Source organism: Salvia miltiorrhiza, chromosome 8 (assembly GCF_028751815.1).
Source record: "Salvia miltiorrhiza cultivar Shanhuang (shh) chromosome 8, IMPLAD_Smil_shh, whole genome shotgun sequence".
In the NCBI taxonomy this organism is placed as follows: Eukaryota; Viridiplantae; Streptophyta; class Magnoliopsida; order Lamiales; family Lamiaceae; genus Salvia; species Salvia miltiorrhiza.
Genome location: NC_080394.1, coordinates 9683199 through 9707517, shown reverse-complemented (window position 1 = coordinate 9707517; position 24319 = coordinate 9683199). Strand labels below are relative to the sequence as shown.

Genomic DNA, 24319 nt, shown 5'->3' with positions numbered 1-24319 from the left:
GTTACACTTGATTCTTCAATTGTGATTTACTCTTCCTTTTAACTTGCAACCTATTGCACATGAACATGAATTCATCTAGTCTGCATCCAAGATGGTGTGGCTTCCACAGATACATCCCAAAAAAAAGTTCATTTTTAGACTATTGTATAATTATATAGGTTTGTTTCCTTTTTAAATGTCTAACTATATAAGCTAGTAGTTTTTATAAAATGTAATGTCTTTTAACTTATTTACTAACATACCCCTAATTAACTCTTTGATTAACTTTAATATTAATACATTGTTAAAGAATATTAAATATGAACATATTAGAAAATTAGTTGTATAATGTCTTAATCCTTATGTAAAATTCAATCAACCTATATAATTGATGCTGAGGGAATATATGAATATTGTCAATCATGTACAGGGGGTTTGAAGCCCCCTTTCCCCAATCCTATTAAAAAGAAATAAGATTAAACATATAAAACATAACATATTGTTTTAATAATTAAAGGTAGTAAGAAAGTCAATCCCAACTTTTCAATATTAGTAATTTTTTGAAAGAATTTGTTCATATTTTATGAGTTTAGAGCATCCATGTTAATTGCTTAACATTTTGCACTGACTTGTTATACTAATTTGTTAAATTTGTGTTATTTTTATCCTCTTTTCCTTTTTTAATTAATTTGTCATTGACAAATTTTTGTCATTCATCTAATTGAAATAAGTGAGTTATTAATAATGAAAAATAATTAAAAAGACGAGTGGTTGTGGCTATTCATGTACAATTTACTTGTCACTGGCTTAATAAAAAATGAATATCAATTTATTATAATAAGCGATGAGCCAATTAAAAACCCATTAAAATTCAACTTGAGCAAAAACAAAATACTGCACGAATTGTCCAAAAGTATTTAAATCATAAAATACCACCTCCAATTCATCTACCTATCGATAATTTATGGATCTGCCACTAGTCAAGTACTACCACCGTCGTCCCACTAACTATAACTCTCTACTTTTAGACACGATAATTAAGAAGAATAATGATTAAATAATAAAAGTGATAGATATTGGTGTAAATTGTAACCCACAATTTTTTGTGAGAGAGAGTAGCTTCTTTTATGGAATGGGCCATTGTTATTTATTAATGGAACAAATAAAAAAGAAAAAGGATGCCATTATAAATGGGATCGAGGGAGGAATAATTAAATATCTCAAGCTGAGTCGTTGCTCAGTTAGTATTAGTCATTTAATCACCTAACAACACATTTTTCAGTTGTTGCACAATTAATATCAATCATCTAATCGCTCAGCAACACATATTTCTGTTGTTAGATAAGTTCGCAATTTTTTGAATCGTGCAACAACTGGTCGATTTTGGTATTAATATTTGAGAATAGCAAATGAATTTTGAGCAATATGAGAAAAACAACCAGAGCCTAATAGGCTATAGCCGCACCTTTCAGGTTTACTAGTGTTATACCCGTGCTTCGCACGGTACGAATATTCATACGTATTTGCGAAGTATAGTAGTAGTACTATAGAATTGTAAAAATATATATTAAGTGATATATACAAAACATAATAGAAAGAAATTAAAGAAAATTAATAATTTATATTACATAATACAAAAAATAGGAATTAAAATAATAAAAGACTTTCATATCATACAATTCATATTAAAAGACGACAGCACGACACAAATATAATGATATACATAGAATATTAAATTAGTGATAGTGACTATATCTCTTTAAAAAATAAATAAGAGACAATTTGTTATTTTCATATATTTCTTAAAATTATTAATTTTTACGAATTAAAATAGTAAAAATTAAGTCCAATTTCAATATTAAAATATAGAATAAAATAACATGTTTCCTTAAGATCAACAACATTTTTTCTTAAGTCCCCAAGGGGACTCCAAGCGGTGCGACCTCCTGGTTGTGAACTGTGAGGTCTCGGGTTCAAATCTCATTGCTCTCCCTCTCCAACTCCCCTAAGTCAAAAAAATAAAATAATAAATTTTTTCTTAAAACAAAATTTAAAATATAGAAAAAATAAAACACGCACAGACTTATAACATCAATAATTCTACATTATACTAAATAAAGTAATTAAAAATTTGTTAATTTGCAATTAACAAATCTTTATGTTGTACATATATTAAATTTGCAAGTACACGTGTTTATCATCTATTTTTATTATGGCAAAATATAAATTAATCTTGTATTTGTATTACCATTTTGCAATTAGACGTACTATTCTCCATGGTTTTTGTCACTTTTTTACAAAACATCATTACTATAACTTTCCACAATATGGCTAAGTAAAAACATTCAATACCATAATGTTTTTAAATATTTTTAAATTATGTTTACAGTAATAATACATAAATATGCACCTCATAAAGAGATGCCATATGCGCAATACAAAGGGATATACTAATTTCATATACTAACAATTAATAAGATTAATGAATTTTTGGTACATTTAATGATGTAGTAACTAATAACAGCCCATTATACTTTCGATAATGAAGCTAATAAATATACTAATTTGACAATGAAATAAGGAGATGCAGATTAATGTAACCTATACTTAAGTTGGAATAAAAATTATTTGAAAATATATAATACCATTGAACTTTTTTATTTAGGTGCATAATTATGATAAAATTATCTTAAAAACTACAACAAACAACATAATCTAGTCGTGGTCTCTTCCATTAAACAAAGTAGTCAAATATAAATTACAAATTTCGAAAAACTTCTTTATAAACTACATTATCAGTACTATTACATTCTTCATCACTATCACCACATACCAATATTTTCAAACCTTGTCGACTGGTGACCCTTGAGATAGCAACATAAAGTTGACCATGGCTGAACACAGGTTTCTTCAAATACAAGCCCACATGTGCCAATGATTGTCCTTGACTTTTATTAATGGTCATTGCATATGAAACAACCAATGGAAATTGTCGTCTTTGAAATTTGAAAGGCAATCTTATATCAGAAGGTATCATATTGAGCCTAGGGATCAAAACTAATTGGCCAACATTGTGACCACTTAGTAATTTTCCCTCCAACATATGAGAACCCAACCTTGTAATCACAAGTCGAGTGCCATTACACAACCCATTATGATGATCAATATTTCTCAACAACATTACTGGAGTCCCAACTTTCAAGAACAATTCATGATTTGGTAAACCAGAACACTTCAAACTATTCAAAAACTCAGGAGTGTGAATATCGTTGATCAAGCTGCTACCTGAATCAGATCTGCAAGAACTGTTTGAGCTAAAGTACATTTTACCATCTCCACCCCTGAAATTAATCATGTATTCATTAATGGAATGAACTACATCTAAAGTAGGAGCAAGTATTGCCCTATTATCCAAGTAAGACAAATCAGAGTTATCACTATGGAACAACGGATATGTGCTAGATACGATAGTTCTTAACGGATCATCATTACTCTTAAGCACAATATCGTCAGGTAATCTAATCACAGAAACACCATCACCACAACTCCCAATTAATCCATCTCCAACATCAGCTATCCAACTCGAAAATTCTTCCAATTCAGTGGCCATATTCTCAGACACTTGTCGTAAACGCATATTCTTTGTCAACCTCAACACTTTGCAACTGTTCCAAAGGTAAGATGAATTGATCGTTGCATTAACTATATCATGCCTATTACCTTTAGGGATAACAGGTAATATTTGCCGAAAATCACCACCAAGTACAACAGTTTTACCACCAAATGGCACATCTAACCTTGATTCATCACGAACTCGCATTATATCACGAATACTTCTGTCTAATGCTTCAAAACAATACTTGTGCACCATAGGAGCTTCATCCCATATAATAAGCTTTGCCATCAAAATTAGCTCTGCCAACGGACTTCCTGGTTTTATATTACACATAGAATCCTCATTAATACTAATAGGAATCTTGAAACGTGAATGCGCTGTTCTTCCACCTGGCAATAGCAATGAAGCAATTCCACTTGATGCAACATTCAAAACAATTTCCCCCTTTGAACGAATAGCAGCAGACAATGACTTCCATATAAAAGTTTTTCCAGTTCCTCCATACCCATACACAAAAAATATACCACCAAACTCAGATTCCACTGAAGTCATAATTGTATTGTAAACTCCATGCTGCTCATCAGTAAATTTCTCAAGATATTCAAGATGATCTTTAGCCAATTGTTCACGATCATATGCTAACTCATCATAGATCAACCTATCATTGCTCATATCCAAGAATTCCGAAGATGGAAATGGCATTGTTTCAAAATCACGCAAACTCTTACCAAGCTCACCCAATAACTTCTCAATTTCAACCAATGTAAAATTTTGAATTTCAATATCTGTAAGCTTCAAATCTACACAAAAATATTTCCAAAATAAAAGGAATTAGTTGCAAAATAATATAGAATTACATTTAATAGATATACTTATAATTCATATTATTTTAATATTTTTCATCAAAGTACACTTTTGAAACCTATCCTAAACAGACGGTACACTACATTTGCACAAAAAATATCTTTAATTACGCTACATTTTTACACACTTGCCAATAATATATATATATATATATATATATATATATATATATATATATATAGGGGGTCGCGCCAATGAGACCCCCTAATTTTAATGAGATCTAGAGCACGATCTGGTGCGTTTATTTTATCAATCCTATGGCTGATATTGTATCTGGAGGGAGAATTTTTTTCACAGGTTTCGAATCCTAGAGGAACCAAAAAATTTTAAATTTTGTTATTCAACAGTTTATACTGCATTGTTCATCAGTATATACTGCCTTGTTGATCAGTATATATGTCTTATTCATTACCAATTATTTAAATTTTATTTCTCATCAGTGTATACATTTTGTTCGTTAGATATACGTCTTGTTCATTAATATTATATGTCTTATTCATTATCCTCAGTGTTTCACGAAAAATAGGGGATCTCACTGGAGCGCGCCCATATATATATATATATATATATATATATATATATATATATATACAAACAAATATATATACATATATTTAAATAGAAGTATTACAGGCAGACATACTTGATGAAAAATGAATTGCATATGATACTAAACTTGATACCAACAAATATTATTTAGCTTACTAAATAATAAAATATTATAATATATATTTTTTACAATCACCATATATATCCCTATTTTTAATTAATGCGTTCACTTATAGATCAATTTTAAATGATTGAATTATGTTTCAATATTTTTAAAATATGGAATTCTATTTATGCTATCAAATTATATATCAATAGTTTAATTATTCCACTTTTATAAGTCATTTTTCAATATATAATATAAAAACATACCATATATTTTCAATGTATATACATTCACATATTCATATAAATTTACTCATTATTATCACAAAAGGAGTGCTTTAACTAATAACAAAGCATCATAAAAACATACCTGGATATCGTAATACCAATCTCTGTTGATATAAGATATCATCGCCTAATAAATTCCAAGTACTGCTCCACACATTTTCAGGCCGACTCATGGAACTTGAAGTAAGCAACGTCACAAATAACCTTCTCAAAGATGAAGCAGAAGCCCAATTACTTGCTTCAACAATCCCATCAATATATTCTTTATCATCTTCTAACAAACCCAAAGCATAGCAAGCCTCACGAAATGTTGAATATTGTACACCATTTACACATCTAATATCCTCATAAGAAGTCGCACCTCGAACAATATTCAACAAACATCTTAAGTAAAATGATTCACCCGAACCTGGTGGAACATAATACAATCTACCTATAGAAACTCCTTGTTTCCTTGGTTCCCATCTCCGATGATTTTCCGTAATTTTCCAAACAAATTTTGTAGGAAATTCAGGATATGTAAACTCCTTAGCTTCTGCATACATTTTGTTTGCTTCAAACCAACCTAAGAACATACTTTCATGAATAGTTTCCCTATTCAAAATATTTTCAAGCCGATCTGCCTCTGAAAATATAACCGCATGCTCACCAGGTAAATGGTAACTCAATCTCTCCACAGAAGGTTTTTTGTATTGGATTTCAAATCCAAATACTCTCCAAGCAGCTTCACATGGTGAGATGTATCTACAATCATAATACTGATTCACCTCATCTATGCCCCTCCCTTCATCATCTTCTTCGCTTGAATTATAAAATGATGCAGTAACACGATCATTGCCTTTATTAATATACTTGAATAAATACTTGATCGATCGTGATTGATTACACCATTCTACATTAATATGAGCACCATACTTCAAAAGCAAACCACGATTGTGAGGCACAACATATCTATTGTCCAAAGATATACCATTCTTCAATATAACGCGCCCATTATTCCGCCTTCTATATACAGGATATCCGTCATCATCAACAGTTGTTGCATCAACATATTTCTTTGGAAAATACTTCGTACAACGACCATTCATCATACACGGCGATGAAATTCTGAGGGCACCACATGGACCATGAACCATGAATTCTTTAACAGCTTCATAATATTGAGCATCATCTATTGGATCTGGAATTTCCGCTGAAATGATCTTATCTATATCTTCAGCATCAGGATGTTTATCCTCTTTTGCCATAAATAGCAAAATATGCGCATGTGGCAATCCTCGTTTTTGGAATTCAATTGTGTAAACAACTAAGAAAAGAAAGTTTAATTTAGAATATATATTGAATTCATGAAAATATATGTATAAAGAAAATAATCTATATAAATACCTGCTCGGACCACACCGAATACTCGATCATTGCGAACACTATGAATTAGATTGTCTAACTTTATTTTGAAAACTCTGGAAACTATATCGGGCCGATCCTCTGACTTTAGACCTTTAGCATCAAGATATCTAACTAACTCTGGCCACTTTGGATTGCAAGTAAAAGTGATAAACAAATCCGGATATCCAGCCCAACTACAAATAGTCATAGCATCTTGGTAATTTTGAATCATATATCGTGCACCACCAATGAAAGAAGACGGCAAAATCACTCGTTTTCCCTGCATAGCTGGATCCCTCTCACCTCGTATCAAAGCATCTGCTAAACCTTTATACATATCACATCGCAATTTATTTTGATTATAACGAAAAAAGTTCAATCTACCAGCTTCCACCATAGTGTAACTATCAACAATAAACTGCTGAAACAAACGTCGACAATAGAACAATATAGAAAATTCTCCACGTCTTTCATGCAATCGATAGGCCAAAAATTCCTTCACACTTATTTTCTTCCGCGAAAATTTGCTTTCTTCAACACCCTTTGCAAATGGAATGTCACATTTATACCCATCTTCTCCATATGGAAACAACAATGGATATTGTAATGCAAGATACGATGGATGAAGCTCATTAATTCGTTTCAATTTTCCACTCTTGAACTCAATAACAATATCTCTATTGCCCATTGAATCATCTATGTCTCCAACAATAAGTGCAGCTACTTCGGACGTAGACGGCAAATTATAAGTTCGAGCATCTTTCCCTCTTTCACTAATCAATCTCAATTTCACATCTGGCTGGATTGCATCCCTTAATCGATCCTTAGCCATCCTAAATGACTTCGCCAACACATTTTGTTCATCAAGCATTGCTTGCAAATCACGCACAATTTCAGTATGTAATTCATTAAAATTTCCAACATCCCTGAAACAATATTAAAATACTATAAATATAAAGTAATTACATGTATAAAATATTGTAAAAAAAAAACCACAAATGAAATAAATTACCTCACTGAAAGTATTCTATTGTGAACTTCATTATCTGTGTCATAGATATACAACTGCGCAAACTTTGGAGGACAACCTTCCATAGGCATCAAACTACCAATGAGATGATAGTTTTGCCCATGCAATCGAAAAATCGGAGGGGTATTGCCTTGATTTATCGAGTGATCAATTTTACCACCCATTGATGTGAATCCAAACATATTATTATAAGATCTAATATTTTGGAGATAATGCTTACTTTTGGCATTATTTCCAAAAATAAGATCATATAATACTTTTGGCGGACACATAGCTTTTGGAAGTTCAATTTTTCCATGCATGCAACACAATGAATATTTGGGTTTTGTAGAATTAACAGTCTTCGCCAATCTTTCTTCATACCAAAAAAATGCAAAACAATGTTCACATTCATGAACAACATCTCCAATATCCCAATATTCTGAAAAAAAAAAAAATCAAAATATATTTGTCAATATAAATAACTCGAAAGTACAAAAATAAGTTAAAAGAAAATGCAAAGCACTATCATACTTATTTTCAAAAAGCAACTAAAATATAAGTACCCAATCGGTAAAAAAACTTCTACTCAAATAGCATTCACTAAATTATTCATACAATGTATGCTATCATTCATATATTTTAAAAAAACTATGTACTTACTTATTGTAAACATATTTGAATTTCATAAGTTGTACTCCTTAATATAAAGAATTACCTAAAAATATAATACACTTGCTTAATATGTTCACAGTAAGCAAAATTGGAATCCTTTCAAAGACTTGCAATAGTATTACACAAAAATAACTAACATAATATAAATATAAATTAAAATTTTAACACACACACACACACACACACACACACACACATATATATATATATATATATATATATATATATATATATATATATATATATATAAATTACTTTTGAGGCATTAAAGAATTACTACTAAACAATGTAAACTATATATAAAACATGATAGAAACATAACATATATAAAAAATTAATCGATAAATATATATAAACTCACAAATTATAGGAAACATATGTTCTTTATATATATATATATATATATATATATATATATATATATATATATATTCATTTGTAAACAACACAACACTTATAAAATTAAATATTAATTGACATGTATATATAGATAACATCATTATAAATTTATACTACTAAACAATAACTAATCACCTTGACTTTCAACTTTCTTCTTCTTGCGACGATCAATAATGGAATTATCACTTGGAGATGAAGATACACAAAAAGATCTCTTTTGCTTTTTAAATTTATCAATAATGATAAATTTCGAACCATTGTCTTCAAAATCAACAACACTATCTACATTCTCCACAACATTTGAAGAGATAGACCTTTCAACATCTACAAATAATGACAACACAAAATAAGAATTTTATAAGTTAATCGCTTTAAATTTAACACTGAAGTATACATATTTTAGCAAATCTGGCATAAAAATATAATATAGAATAGTTGAATATATCAAGAATTTTCGACATAAATTTATTAAAATTAAAAAGTCTGTTATTCATTTTCACAGACACACACAAACACAAAATAATATAATAAACCCTAATTAACTAAAACTTGTTTTTCATAGTGATTGGACAATATACATATAAGTATACTGTATAAAAAATTATAGTATAATAGTTTGATATGCGTGTATATATATATATATATATATATATATATATATATATATATATATATATACACACTCAATTTAATGTCACATTTGAATTATCAGTTTAACTTTGTTGTATATAAATTACATAGTTTCATATATGTGTATCAATACTTATGTTGTTTCTAATTATTTTTTAAATGATAATACTTCTGCTATTTTTGATTAAGTTGTTGTTCATAATAGATAGTTACGTATATTGGAATTGAACAAATAATGCAAAATATTCAATAATCCACGTATTTTCATACGAATCAACAACTCACATTAATATGATAATTTTGAACACAGTGTTTGATATATAAATTGAGATAAATGGTGATAAATAAAACTAAGATAAATAATACCTAGCTAAATAATATCAGGGGAGGAGATATTAAATTTTTTAGTGGAACAATGATATAAGAGCAGGCCTCTCGCTTAATGCGGGCCTTCTTATTTAACAAACAAAAAATAGAAGCAATATAATAGAAAAAAGATGATAATCCAAACAAATGACCCAAACTAAAAATAATAATTTTGGACATGAATTAAATAAATTAACGCCATGATTTTTCATATATGAAGCCCATCAGGCTTATTATTCTCGAACCCACTACAATCTAATATCCTATCATTCTTATTACCACAAAAAACTATAAATTATAATTATCTTATATGGCTGCCAACTACCACAACAACTAAATTTATTATGCCATAAAGATACAATAATATAAATAGAGAGAACTTCATTTCTAGGGTTTCAAGTCCACCTTCATTCTAAAGGTTAGGAGGCGCCGCTTCACTCTAGAATTCTAGAGTCTTCTCTCTAAATTCTTACCCTAATTCCATACCCCGCATATCCCATCCTTCTCCACATCCAAATCTGAAAACTATTCCACAATACCATCCACAAACTTCAATTACAGCTACACAACTACCAATTTTTTGATCCAAATCCCTTCGAAAACTTAGAAATCTCGCTTATTCAGTGTGTACAAATACAGAGCCTAAAACTCACAACATCTGAAAGTCTCTCGCAAGTGCAGCCACGCCTACCGACACTACATGCACAATTGGTGAAGCCAAGAACCAGAAACGCCGAATCCTTTCAGATCCGAAGAGTATGAGCAAAAAGGTACAAATACCGAGATTTCTTAACCCTTACTTTAGACTTACACTAAAGTTTCAAAATTAACTAACACCAAAACACGAATCCTTTTCAGATTTGAAGACGCTGATTTAAAAATTTCAGAGCCCCCAGTTCGATCTACAGGAAGGAACAATTACCTATGGAATGGCTTTATAAGAAGGCCAAAGAGGTAGTAATTTATAGCTCAATATATTCATCAATAAATTGTATTACCAGAAATTCGATACTTACTAACTAAATGTCCTTCCAAACAGTTTAAGCACAATTTTCATGTACAAAAATCCGCCAAAAAAAGATAAGTATCTTACCTCCTGTGTACTTAATTTCTTTGTTGTATATTTTTCACTTTATCTAAGACATTCCTTACTAATACTCAAACTTATGTGATTTTCTTACAGAAATGTAAAAAATAATGGAGAGCAAAAAACAGAAACGTGAAGATCTACTGAAGTTTATTATGCAGATAAAAACTTCACTGTCTACTCAAGATCTACAGCAAAAATGAAGAACCAATATCAAGATAAGAACTCATTTTCATACATTATTCACAAAGATAGAAATATAATAAATACCAGTAGAATTTTCTGCATTTGATCTGACGCCAGTAATCTTCAACGATTTTGTTAGTTTTCTCATTTAGAATCACCTGTAAAATATGTGAAAAAATTAGTAAAAATTTATAAAAAAAATTCCTCAATAAAAAAACTCGTATAAAAAAAAGGTGAAGAATAATATAATCACTTTCACAACAAAAATGGTTAAAAGTAAAGAAACTTCAACTTTACTGTTCTTGAGTAATATAAGCTTCTGAGATTTGCTAATATGAGCACTGTAAGTGAATCTGCAGATGAGAAAAAATGAGCCTTTATTACAAAACTTATTTATATAAAAGTTAATTAGCTAATATCCAGTGGTTATTAACCTGCAAGTATTCAAATGTCAAGACAGTACAGATAATACCTCCTCACAGTTCCTAGGAAATAACAACACATGCTAACTTTTTTCCTAAGCGAGGCGCATGGAGTGTGGGCTTAATTAATAAAATATTATTAATTAAGTGTGAGGCAAATTAGTGTGGTGTGCAGGAGGTATACAGCTGTATATCATTTATTCTAAAATATTAGGATATTCCACTATTCTAATAAAATATTATTAATTAAGAGTGAGGCAAATTAGTGTGGTGTGCAGGAGGTATACAGCTCATTTATTCTAAAATATTAGGATATTCTAGTACTATATGAACTAATCTATTAAATATTAATTTATATACAAATTAGTGAATTACCCATTATCTAAATTCTAGAAGTCAGTTCGTCACTTACCTTAGGTAAATATATTAGAATTTTTTAGGCTTTACTGCGCCTCGCCTACGAAAAGCCCGCGCCTGCGCTTAAAGCCCTGCGCCTAGGCTCCGAGGCATGTTTGCGCCTCATGCGCCTCGGGCTTTTTAAAACCCAGATCAGACTTATACTCACATATATATATACATAATAGAATTTTATAAATTTTAATATTATATTCATAAAACTAAATTTATATATCTTATGTGACATTTTGGGAATTTTGGGTTCCTTTTTATATTTTTCAATATTGAGTTCATTGAATTCTCACTTTCATAATACAGAAATTTTAACTTTATGTAAAGTTTCATTAGTATTGAGTTCATTGAATCCTCACTTTCATATTTCTCAATTTTGAGTTCATTAGTATCTTAAACCATAGATATCTTTAAATTTATGAAAAGTTTACTGTGTTGAAAGTACAGCCCATATACTTATGATCTACCCATAAATATCTCTATCTCCTATTTTACTGATTTATATGCTTAAAAATACAGGTCATATACTGATGTTGTGGCTCCAAGATCAAAACACCATACAAAATCCTTATGAAATATTGTGGCTACTATGCATAAGGTAACATCACCTTACTTGTAAATTATGTTAGACTTTGAATGGAGTGTGATCTGCCTGGTGATCACGGAGATGGCCTGCCTGGTGGTCAATTATGTGATTATTTTTTCAAATTTAATGGAGTAGCCCTGCCTGGTGGTCAATTATGTGATTTTTTTTTCAAATTTAATGGAGTAGACCTGCCCGGCGGTCATTTGTTTATGTTTGATAACATAAATATTAAACATAGACACTGAATGACATTTAACGAAAAAATAAAACTACTTCTGCATTAAATCATATGATATCAGCTTCAAATACACAAGAAATAGTAATTAAATTCACACTTCAAAAAAACAAATTCAGTTTACATTAAATTAATATAAACTGAAGAGGTAATTCATATAAGATTATAATTTCTGTATTTGAAAAAAAAAGATCATATTTTTTATATGATATCCTATATTAGATATAAGACTTCTTAATAACTTGAATTGAAAATATTTTTAATGATATATTTATTTTCAAAAACTTGAAATGAGTTAAGAAATTACTGAATAGATGTTTTTAATTCCCTGTTACTATCTATTTATGTAATAACTCAACGTTAATACATTATTTTCTTTGTTACTTTCGTTTTTCTTTTTCTCAATAAAATTTCAATTCAGCAACTCAACGTTAATACATTATAACATCAGTTTGATAACATAAATATTTAAAATACAATATCTGCATTAATTATAGTATCTCTGCATGTAAAATATTGTCTCTGTTAAAAAAATATGTACATTAAATATGAAACTTGTAATAATAAAAAAAATCGAATACAATCCAAACTTCAAATCTCATAATTAAAAAATAAATCTATAGGTGCATTAAATATCAAACTTTCAAATATATAAAAGCTGTAATTAATACTTTGGAAAATAAGATTCATGGTCAAGAGAAATTTGATGTAAATTGAATATGTAACTCATATAGGATTGTACTTTCTATCTATTAAACCACAGTAAATAGATATAGTACAAATTATTAACTTTGACTTACACCAGTAAAGTAAATTAGTATAAGTTAATATTTAGTTAAGTTCATAGGCCTGTAACATAAAACTGAAATAATTATAGCATATATACAATATTATAATTCTTAGCAAATTATGTACTTTAGTTAATGATGCTGGTTAAACATGATTATAAATGTATAGAAATAACATTTAAAACTAAATCACATTTACCAGATAAAATTAAATAGTTACTACCAACACAAACTGGCAAATTCATACATAAGGTCATGCAGATTAAACAAAATAATTACTACCAACACAAACTGCTAGATTCATACATAAGGTCATCTAAATCTATTGACTGCAAATTATATGATGCTTACTCAAGTAAGCATCAATATTTGCAATCAAACCAAAACTAACATAACAAAAGTACTGCAACATAGAGTTTGTAATAGAAATAACAGTTAAGATGACCATTCCTACTTAGAACCTTAGACAGATCAGTTCAAAAAACAAAAGGATTTGCTTCGTCAATTCTTTTCAATCTTCACTTTCACAGCTCTCGCCTTCTTCTTCCTATCATTTTCTTCATTTGTGAAATCATCCAACAGCTTCCTCTTCACAGATTCATGGCACTTAGGTTCCTTAATAATCTTCGATGATGCATCACTCCCAGTCTGTGTAACCTTCTTTGGGGTGATCATCCCATCTTCACAATCCTATTTCAGTAAACAATAAAAAATGTTAAAGTAACTAAACACTAATTTAAAGTACAAATATTAATATTCATAAATCATACAATACCTTCCCAAAAACTGTAGCCATTGAAACATCAGTGTTATGTGATAAGGACTCACAATCTTCCAAGTAACCTTTGTCAAACAAATTCTCTGCAGATGCAGACATCCCACAAATATCAGCCTTAGTTAGCAGCTTCCTCTTCACTAATTCATGGCAATTAGGTTCCTTAATAATCTTCAATGATGCAGCACTCTGGGTTAATGTTTCACCCTTTGGGGTGATCATCCCATCACCATCCTATTTCAGTAAACAATAAATAATTTTAAAGTAACTAAACACTAATTAAAAAGTACAAATACTGATATGCATAAATCATGCAATACCTTCCCGAAAGCTGACATTGAAACCTCAGCAAGTGAAACATTCATGGGGGTGCTCAACCCATCTCCATAATCCTATTTAAGGAAATGAAATACATTTCAATGTCTAAACCAATTGTAAAAAACACAACAATTAATATACACAAGTATACAATACCTTCCCAAGCTCTTCAGCAGCTGATATATCTGTAATTTGGGAAATCTTTGATAAAACATGCGACTCTGCAAGTGAAACAGTCATGGGGGTGCTTTTCCCATCTCCATAATCCTATTTAAGTAAATGAAATTAGGTTTCAGTGACTAAACCAATTGTAAGAAACACAACAATTTAAATACACAAGTACACAATACCTTTCCAAGGTCTCCAGCCATTGTTATATCTGAAATTTGAGATAAAGACTCACACTGCTCTAAATAACCTTTGTCAGACAAATCCTCCAGGGTCGCAGAAAGCCCACAAACATCGTTCTCTTTCCAGAAATGATTAATGACCAGTTGGTCAGTGCAAACTTTAGTAACTGTGTATGGCTTATCCTCCACAAAAGATGCTTCTGATCTCATCTGTATCTTAAACATAACAACTCGTTCATTCAAAGCTACATCAATCTCCTTTGGAACAATCTTGGCATCAGCTGCCTCTTTGTCATTCATTGATATTTGCACAGCTTTTTTCCCAACCAAGGCCACAGCCTCCTTATCCCACACCAATAAAGAAGCATTATTGGTACAATCAACCACATTCAAAATCAGTTGATACCTATAATAGATATAAATCACATATGAAAAATTTAATAAACTTGTACAATACATCCTATTAAATCATATTGAATAAATTAAATACTAATGGCATTTAATATACTTAACCTCTTATTAACTACTCCATCATATTTGTCACAGTTACCACAATAAAATCTTCCAGTTTTCTTTTCCACTTTTCTTGTGCATTTTCTGCAAGCGTTATAACACCATTGTGCATAACAGTCAACATTGTCTATTTTGGCACAGATCCAATGCTCCCCATCCTGCCAAAAATCATAACAAAGAAACTGTTCTTTTGTTAAAACACATAATCTTTCCTAAATTTACTCTTCTTAGCTATTAAATGCATTACCTCAACTGTGAAAATATCATCGAGCGTTTTAACAACTATGTTTCCATTGAAGAAATCATCAGTTTGAACAACACTTTTTTCAAATGATAATTCAAGCCTGGCTGAAAATGACTGATTCCCAATGATCCTACACATAAACAACACATTACTAAAGAAAAACAACAATTATAAAATGCATATCAACACTACACAATCATGAAACACTTACTGCTTCCTAAAATCTTCTATTTCGGGAATATCAGAATTTAGAAAAATCTGAGAAGCATTGTAAGATGTGCATGCTCGCATCTCACCTACATACAATCAAAGTTAGCTATTAATATTATCCACAACATACAACCTGAAAAAATCAAACAAAATTCATACCACGATAAAAGTTAGGGCGACAAAGCTGAATAATAATAATCTGAACCCTTGTGTCTGCAGCATCAGCTTGATTGAGGAACATATCAACATAGTCCTCCCATAGAGTGCAGTAGATTTGATTGTGGCTGTTAAATAAAATCATATTATAATAACAAAAAACCTACATAATGATTATACTGTGAAAACTTAAATAAAGATTAACATATACTTTTGATCCTCCAACTTTAATTCAACCATTTTTGACTCGGAGTCATTCTTCACAAACCCTTTCCCTGCTATCACTCCAATAACATCTACAAAATAATCCAAGGTTACCAAACTGCACATTGTAGTACCAATAAACCCACAAATACCAAAAAAATAAAACACATACCAAACATTCCTACTGAATCAGTAGTCTGAATTGAAGAAATATCCTCAAATGATTTGAATGAGAACTTATAGTTTGGAAAACACTTTGGAAATACTTCCGAAATCATGGTTTTTGGCGTGAGTTCAAGACGATGCACATGATCTGTCACCTTCCACTTCGTACCATTTCTCTTGACCATGAAATTCATTATTTGATAAACCAAACCTTCTTTAAGTTTGTTTCCAAACATTTTGGTTAGTTTGTTTGGCACACTCAATTGTATCCGTGTTCCCTACAAATATATTAACATGTGAATTGTTATGCAACAGGAATGCACTGATTTGCACTGATTCAGGTAAAGGACAACACTGTACTGCATATTTTATTGGTAAGCAGGGAAGTATTTTCATAGACATACGAAAAAAGTTTTTTTTTTTAAATGAAGGGAAGTATTTGCAGGGAAGTATTGGTAAGCATATTAGTATTTATTGGTAAGCAGGTGGGTATTTGCATAAAAATGAACAGGCATATATCTTACATAATTTTTTTTAATATAATACTATTTTGTAATAAATTAACAAAATTACACACACACTACAAAAACATGTTCATCATGCACAACACATTCAAATATAACAGTTTGGACAATATTTTTATAAATGAACATGCATATATCTTTCATAGTTTTTTTTAATATAATACTATTTTGTAATAAATTATCTGATACCAAATACAATTACACACACACACTACAAAAACCTGTTCATCATGCACAACACACTCAAATATAACAGTTTGAACAATATTTTTATAAATGAACATGCATATATCTTTCATAGTTTTTTTTAATATAATACTATTTTGTAATAAATTATCTGATACCAAATACAATTACACACACACACTACAAAAACCTGTTCATCATGCACAACACACTCAATTCGAATTATTTCGGACTTTGAGCCAGCAACGTATCTATTGTACACTCGCACACAGCGCACTTTTATGGCTTGAGTTGTTTTATTTGTCACCAGTGCATCAATATTGGTGTACAGAGGAGCCATCTTCAACTTTTTTCTAAAATCATTTAAAAAAATTAAACAAATATTAGATCCTTTTTTGGTTCCTTAAAAATGTGATACGAAAAATTATATCTTAGCATATAAACATTCTAACATGGAAAAAATGATTACATATCACTTTATGAAAATTCTTTCTGCAATAACGCAAAGTACTTTATTTTTGTACAAATGATCATGTATTCAACTTTGTCATTGCAGAATAGCTTAGCCATTTCCAAACAAACATCTTTTTGAAAAAGCAAACAAAAAGTTTTCAAGTAGACAAAGAAAAAGAAATTTTTGAAAAGTAGTAAAGATAGAAAAATGAGCATACAGAATATTCATTATAGAAAATCAAACAAAAAGTTTTCAAATAGACAACAAAAAGAATTTTTCGAAATGCAGTGAAGTTTGAAAAATCAGCATAAAGAATATTCATCATTCTCACTGCCACTTATCAGTGGAATAGCTCTTTCCATGGAAAGGCTCTCTGCAGCAATATTGAGAAATGATTAAAAATGAAACAAATAGAAATTTTTGAAGATTTTTGAAGAAGACAAGAGAATCTTTAAAGTACGAAATCAGATAAATCATCTCATTGCCACTTATAAGTGGAATAACTCTTTCCATGGAAAGGCTCTCTGCAGCAATTAGAGAAATGATTCAAAAGGAAACATATAGAAATTTTCGAAGAAGACAAAAGAATATTGCAAGTGCGAAATCAGATAATTTTTTTGGAAAAAAGAAGGATGAGAAATATTACAAATGTTAAATCCCAGAAGTTAAGTGTGAAGAATTAGAAGATAATGAAGTGGTATTTATAGAATTTCGAAAACAGTTGGCTGAAAAGAAATTTGGGCTCCAAATTTCAAATTCAAAATCGTGCTGATGTTGGAGCCAAAATGCAGACCCTCTCTTAATCCAGTGCACGATAATCAAGCAAAATCCATTGGGCTGATTGGCGGGAAATGGCTGCTGAAATTTGGGCTCCAAATTTCAAATTCAAAATCGTGCTGATGTTGGAGCCAAAATGCAGACCCTCTCTTAATCCAGTGCACGATAATCAAGCAAAATCCATTGGGCTAAAGGCTGGGCTGATTGGCGGGAAATGGCTGCTGCAGAAAACTCTGCTTTTATATTAGTATAGATTACTGACGAGAGTGTACTATTTACAATTTAGTCAGTGACTTGTATGTATCCATGTTTTGTTTGTTCATTTTTGAATTTCTACTTGTCACATTTGACGTAAATTTTGTGCAAATTTAGTTATCTCTTTGTTTTTTGTGCATGACCGTCACTTTCTATGTCTGTTTTCTTTGTCTGTTTTCTTTGCCTTTTGGAAACTAGAGTCGCATAATTTTCTTTCGTATAACTACTACAAAAAAAAGTTTCAATTAGTAACAAAAGAGGTTTGGTTGTGTCATTAAAAATTAATGACATTTAAAAGTATAACTATTAGTGATTAACTATACTATCAAATATCATTATTTTTTATAACACATAATACCTATTAAACCCTATATCATTAGTGATTTTTTTTTTATGGGTGAACCTTAATATTTCATACCACTATTCACATTTTTTAGGGAAAAAAAGATGAAAATTTTGTAATTCCAACAAAAATTAGAAAGGAAGTCATCCGATTTTACTAACTACCACACTCCCTCCATCCTATTTATATAAGTTTATTTTTCTTTTTTAAATATTCCAAATATATAAGCTTATTTTTTATATAATATACTCATTCCGTCCCATGAAACATGACCAAGTTCTTTTCAGCACAAGCTTTAAGAAATTGATATTTTATGTGTAAAAGTAAAATGATGAATAAAGAGTTACTCCTTCCGTCCCAGCTTTTAGTATCCAGCTTTCCTTTTTTGGCCGTCCCACATTTTAGTATCAATTTCTATTTTTGGTAAAAGTAGGTGGGCCCTTATTCCACTTTAATTATTATAAAATGTGGGACCCTTATTCCACTCACAATACATCAATCACTTTATTAAAACCCGTGCCGTTCTCAACTGGATACCAAAAGCCGGGACGGAGAAATATTTTTTTGCTATATAAGGAAACTGATCAAGCTTAGTAAAACAAACTAAAAAGGAAACTTGGTCATGCTTCATGAGACGGAGCGGAGGGAGTAATATTGTTCTACTCGTTTATTAATATATTTTTGTATAATACTCTAATTTACTTCAACTTTAACACATCATTAAATAGTAAATATAAATATATTGAAAATAATATTTATATATTTATATTTTAAATATTTTTTTAATCCTTGTGTACTTTTAATTGGCTTATACAGAGGGGGGAAGTAGTAATATCTTATTTTATAGAGGGGACATTGTCCCGCATCGGATATGTTTTTGAAAACTACATTTGTGTCTTCAGTTGGAATAGGCATCCACTCTAATAGACTAATTCGTATATTAGAAAGTTTAGGATTGAATTGGAATCAATGAAGAGTATATTCGAATTCTTCAATGGCTCGGCTGATGTACAAGTCACCAAAAACCGACACGAAAATCAAATTTGAGCAATTATTAGAAAATGGGCCATCACATAACAAAACCTTAAGCCGGTCTTGGCCCAATTAATATTAATTGGGCCACCAACACAACGCAACGGGAACATATAAAATATGAAGAAGCCCTAAAATAAATAAATAAATAAAGCCGATCTCCTATTAGAAAAACTCGAGATGTAGATGCTTAAGACATTGAGCAAGTCCTGATCATCGCCGCCACGTCTCCACTCCGATTGCAGCAAAACTAACGTTGTTGCATTTTAAAACATTATCCTTAATTCACGCTACAAATTTCAATTGGAGGAGTGTAGCAAGACAAGGGCACAGTAGAATGAAAAGATAATTAGATGGAGTAATATATTCGATTCTATAATTTACATCTAATTAAGGGATACATATGTACATATACAACACAGCATTCTGAAAAAATCTGCCATGAAAGATGGAAAAAAGTATGCATGCGTAATCCTAATTAATACTCCTAAAGTAAATCAAACGCAAGCAGCTTCAGGCGTACGCAGCGCGACGAACAGCTGCTCCAGGTCAGGCGGCTGAAAGTAGCCGTTCTTGGGCGAGTTCCTCTTCCCCCCGCAGTGCGGCTTCTTCCGCGGCGGCGGAGGCGGCGCAGTCCTCGCCGGTATGCCGTGCTTCGGCGTACAGCATCCTTCTTCGCTGCTACTTCCCATCTCCATATCTAATCCAAAACGCGATGTCTTCTGACGGAAGGAATGATCAGAGATGGGTGAATACATATATAATTCGGTTTCGGTGGGTTCTGGAAGGCGGTACGAGTGTGTGGTGCGGGATGGAGACACGTGGAGGGCTCTAGATGTCCACGTGTTGCAAACAGAGGCGTTCTCATCCACGTCGAATCTCGCTGCCTCCACTGCCGTTGGATATTGGCTTCCCGTTTTGGGCGGGAGATCGTGTCGTTTGAATCTCAGCCACACGATGTGGCTTTTCCACATACTCTCTATCTCGACCGTACGCGCCGCCACCCACTTGCCCTTTTCTTAACTCTTATCGTAATCCTGTCAAACTTATTGAAAATGATACTCCCTCCGTCCCAGCTTTTAGTATCCAATTTTTCTTTTTTGGTCGTCCCACATTTTAGTATCCATTTCTATTTTTGGTAAAAGTAGGTGGGGCCCTTACTCCACTTTAATTATTTTAACTCTCATATGAAATGTGGGACCCTTATTCCACTCACAACACATCAATCACTTTATTAAAATCCTTGCCGTTCTCAACTGGATACCAAAAGCCGGGACGGAGGGAGTACTATGTGTTTTAAAAAATGGGATATTTGCCGTAAAATACATGAACTTTCAGCAAATTCTGGTTTTTCCCATAACCTTTAAAATTTGAAAAAAAATACACAACCTTTCGATTTTTTCTGATTTTTCCCATCAGTATGAAATAACCCCAAATAGAAGTTGATTTTAGAACTTTTGGCTTAGATTTGTTGATACCTAAGCCGATGCATCGACTTTATTATGCCACATTTATTATCCGTCATGCTTATATATCAAAAAATCTAAGTTAAAAGTCCTAAAATCAACTTTTATTTTGGGGTATTTTATACCCGTGGGAAAAATCAGAAAAAATCGAAAGGTGGTGTATTTTTTTTCAAATTTTAAAGGTTATGGGAAAAACCAGAATTTGCTGAAAGTTCATGTATTTTACGGCAAATATCTCTTAAAAAATTAATTAGTTATATTGCATTGAAAAAAGAGTTCATTATGTGATAAAAAGTTTTCAAAATAAAATGAGATTAAATTTTGTGGATGTTTCAAAATGAATTACTCCCTTTATTCCATTATAAATATTTCATTATTTTTTAGCACGAAGATTAAGAAATGTGAAGAAAATAGATAAAGTGCATTGATAGAAATTATCTAAATATCTATATATATATGAAAACGCAGTTCTGGGAAGTTATTTTTTTGCGCCAAAAATTCAATCCATTTCAAAAAAACGTGTTGCATCAAAAAATGGATTATGACGAGTTGACCGTATTTTTCTCTCATTCTACTTCTTTCTTAGTTTTTTGTTGCAATTTCTTTTAAATTATTTTTCGGTTTCTTTTCATTTTAAGAATTTTTATTTTTTCCAAAAATTATGCATTTTGATTAATTAAATATATTCGATATACATATCAAATTAAAGATCATTACAAGAGCTTTAATTTGATATATATATAATATGTAAAAAATTAGTTTAAAATAAAAATTTTATTCAAATAAAAAGTTTCAAAGTTATTTTCTTTTCTTCTTCCTTTCTCTTATTTTATACTACAAGTTTTTTATTAAAAAGGAAGTTAGCTTTTTCAAATTTATTTTATTTTTATTATTTGTGTTAAAATATTTTGTGAAATCATGGAAACATAATTGTGTAAATTCTGTAAATTTTACTATTATGAAATACAGGAATTTGGATTATCTTTTTATTTATTTGTTATTATTTTCATGAGGTATTTATAGTTTCTTTTTGTGTTGTTTATTTTTTTGTAGAGAGATACAAATTATAGTGTTTTATCTTTATAAGTTCAATACAATATTCTTATATTCTCACAGAAAATATAGTTTTCAACCATATATAGATATGGTTTTAAACAATTTTCGAAAAATATTTGAATCCCCCAACTTTATGTATTACAAGATTTTTCATAAAACAATTAAGTGCACTTTTATTTCAAAACTAGCATGCACTCCCGTGCGATGCACGGAATAATAAATTTATAACTTAATAAAAGAAATTACGTAAAAATACCAAAATATGGTCATTTATGATCAATTACGCGGGGATAATAAATTTATAACTTAAGAAAAAAAAATTACGTAAAAATACCAAAATATGGTCAGTTATGATAAATTACATATAGAATTTGTAGTGGTGATACAAAAATATGCCCCCTCTGTCCCGTGTATCACATTTTTTATTTTTCTCTGTCTCATAAGAGTGTATTACTTTCATTTTTTTTAACATGATCTCATTATCTCTTTTTAACTACAATCATTCATTTCCACTCCACACATTATCTACCAACCATTTCTTAAAATCCGCGTCTATTCCATATTCATATGTAATACATTCTTACGGGACATAGATAATAATTTACCACCAAAATAATATTTAATACCAATATTGTACCATGCAATTTCAAATTAAGTGCACTTTTATTTCAAAATTACCAACTTTCACAGTATATTTTTTAGTCTATATATTTCTTATTCTGCATTTTTTAATTCCAAGTTCTTTTCTCATTCTTAGAGAAAAATGAGCATAAACAAATTATATTAATATGTTGAGTTTTTTGTTGAAATGACTAAATTTAGAAATTGACGACCCTCTTAAAATGTTCTCTTAGTCTTGGTTTGTTTTTTGGTTACCCGGGGTTTCTTGCGGGTGCTTTTGCTTGCTTCCTTTGTATCTGGTCTCTCTTTTTTTCTTTTTCTTTTTAATAAAATTTCTATTTCAGCAGACTAAATTTAGAAATTGATTTGTTTTGGCGTATTTTTAAAGAAATTACAATTACGGAGGTTAAAATTTGCCTTATAACTCCATTAATTAATACCAATAAATTTCAATTTTAGTGACATATGTTAATATGATTAATTAGGCAATAAAAGATCCGACTCGAATTTCATTTTGCTTTTACTATTTTTTTTTTGAAATCTGATAAAAAAAAATAAAAAAAAAGAACACTTGAAAATTTTCATGACTAAGAAACCAAAAGAGAGGCAACATAATTAAATAAAAAAGAAACAGCAATGAAGAAGATATCTTTATCTATTTTTTATATAATTCAAAATAGTCATGCAACAAATTTGAAATTGCATGGTACAATATTGATATTAAATATTATTTTGGTGGTAAATTATTATCTATATCCCGTAAGAATGTATTACATATGAATATGGAATAGACGCGGATTTTAAGAAATGGTTGGTAGATAATGTGTGGAGTGGAAATGAATGATTGTAGTTAAAAAGAGATAATGAGATCATGTTAAAAAAATGAAAGTAATACACTCTTATGAGACAGAGAAAAATAAAAAATGTGATACACGGGACAGAGGGGGCATATTTTTGTATCACCACTACAAATTCTATACGTAATTTATCATAACTGACCATATTTTGGTATTTTTACGTAATTTTTTTTTCTTAAGTTATAAATTTATTATCCCCGCGTAATTGATCATAAATGACCATATTTTGGTATTT

At 30.2% G+C, this 24319-nt stretch overlaps 2 protein-coding genes across 3 annotated transcripts; both read right to left on the bottom strand.

Annotated features, from left to right (window-relative positions):
- Positions 1 to 2691: 2691 nt before the first annotated feature.
- On the bottom strand, positions 2692 to 11287 carry LOC130998039 (uncharacterized). The gene is made up of 6 exons (XM_057923475.1): positions 11224 to 11287; positions 9006 to 9194; positions 7800 to 8238; positions 6788 to 7713; positions 5484 to 6707; positions 2692 to 4395 (listed from the first exon to the last, which is right to left on the bottom strand). Exons 1-6 carry the CDS (start codon positions 11285 to 11287, stop codon positions 2738 to 2740), a joined length of 4500 nt encoding a protein of 1499 aa, XP_057779458.1. The 3' UTR covers positions 2692 to 2737.
- A 2547-nt stretch (positions 11288 to 13834) lies between these two features.
- On the bottom strand, positions 13835 to 18112 carry LOC131000787 (uncharacterized). Of its 2 annotated transcripts, none has more exons than XM_057926856.1 (12): positions 17414 to 18112; positions 16521 to 16791; positions 16356 to 16440; positions 16148 to 16272; positions 15990 to 16074; positions 15782 to 15908; positions 15535 to 15716; positions 15022 to 15427; positions 14828 to 14938; positions 14674 to 14745; positions 14354 to 14587; positions 13835 to 14268 (listed from the first exon to the last, which is right to left on the bottom strand). In XM_057926856.1, the coding sequence occupies exons 1-12, from the start codon at positions 17561 to 17563 to the stop codon at positions 14080 to 14082; spliced, it is 2037 nt and encodes a 678-aa protein (XP_057782839.1). In that variant the 5' UTR covers positions 17564 to 18112; the 3' UTR covers positions 13835 to 14079. The 2 variants fall into 2 exon arrangements, with proteins under 2 accessions (XP_057782839.1, XP_057782840.1); XM_057926857.1 differs by having other exon boundaries at positions 15535 to 15692.
- Positions 18113 to 24319: the final 6207 nt, after the last annotated feature.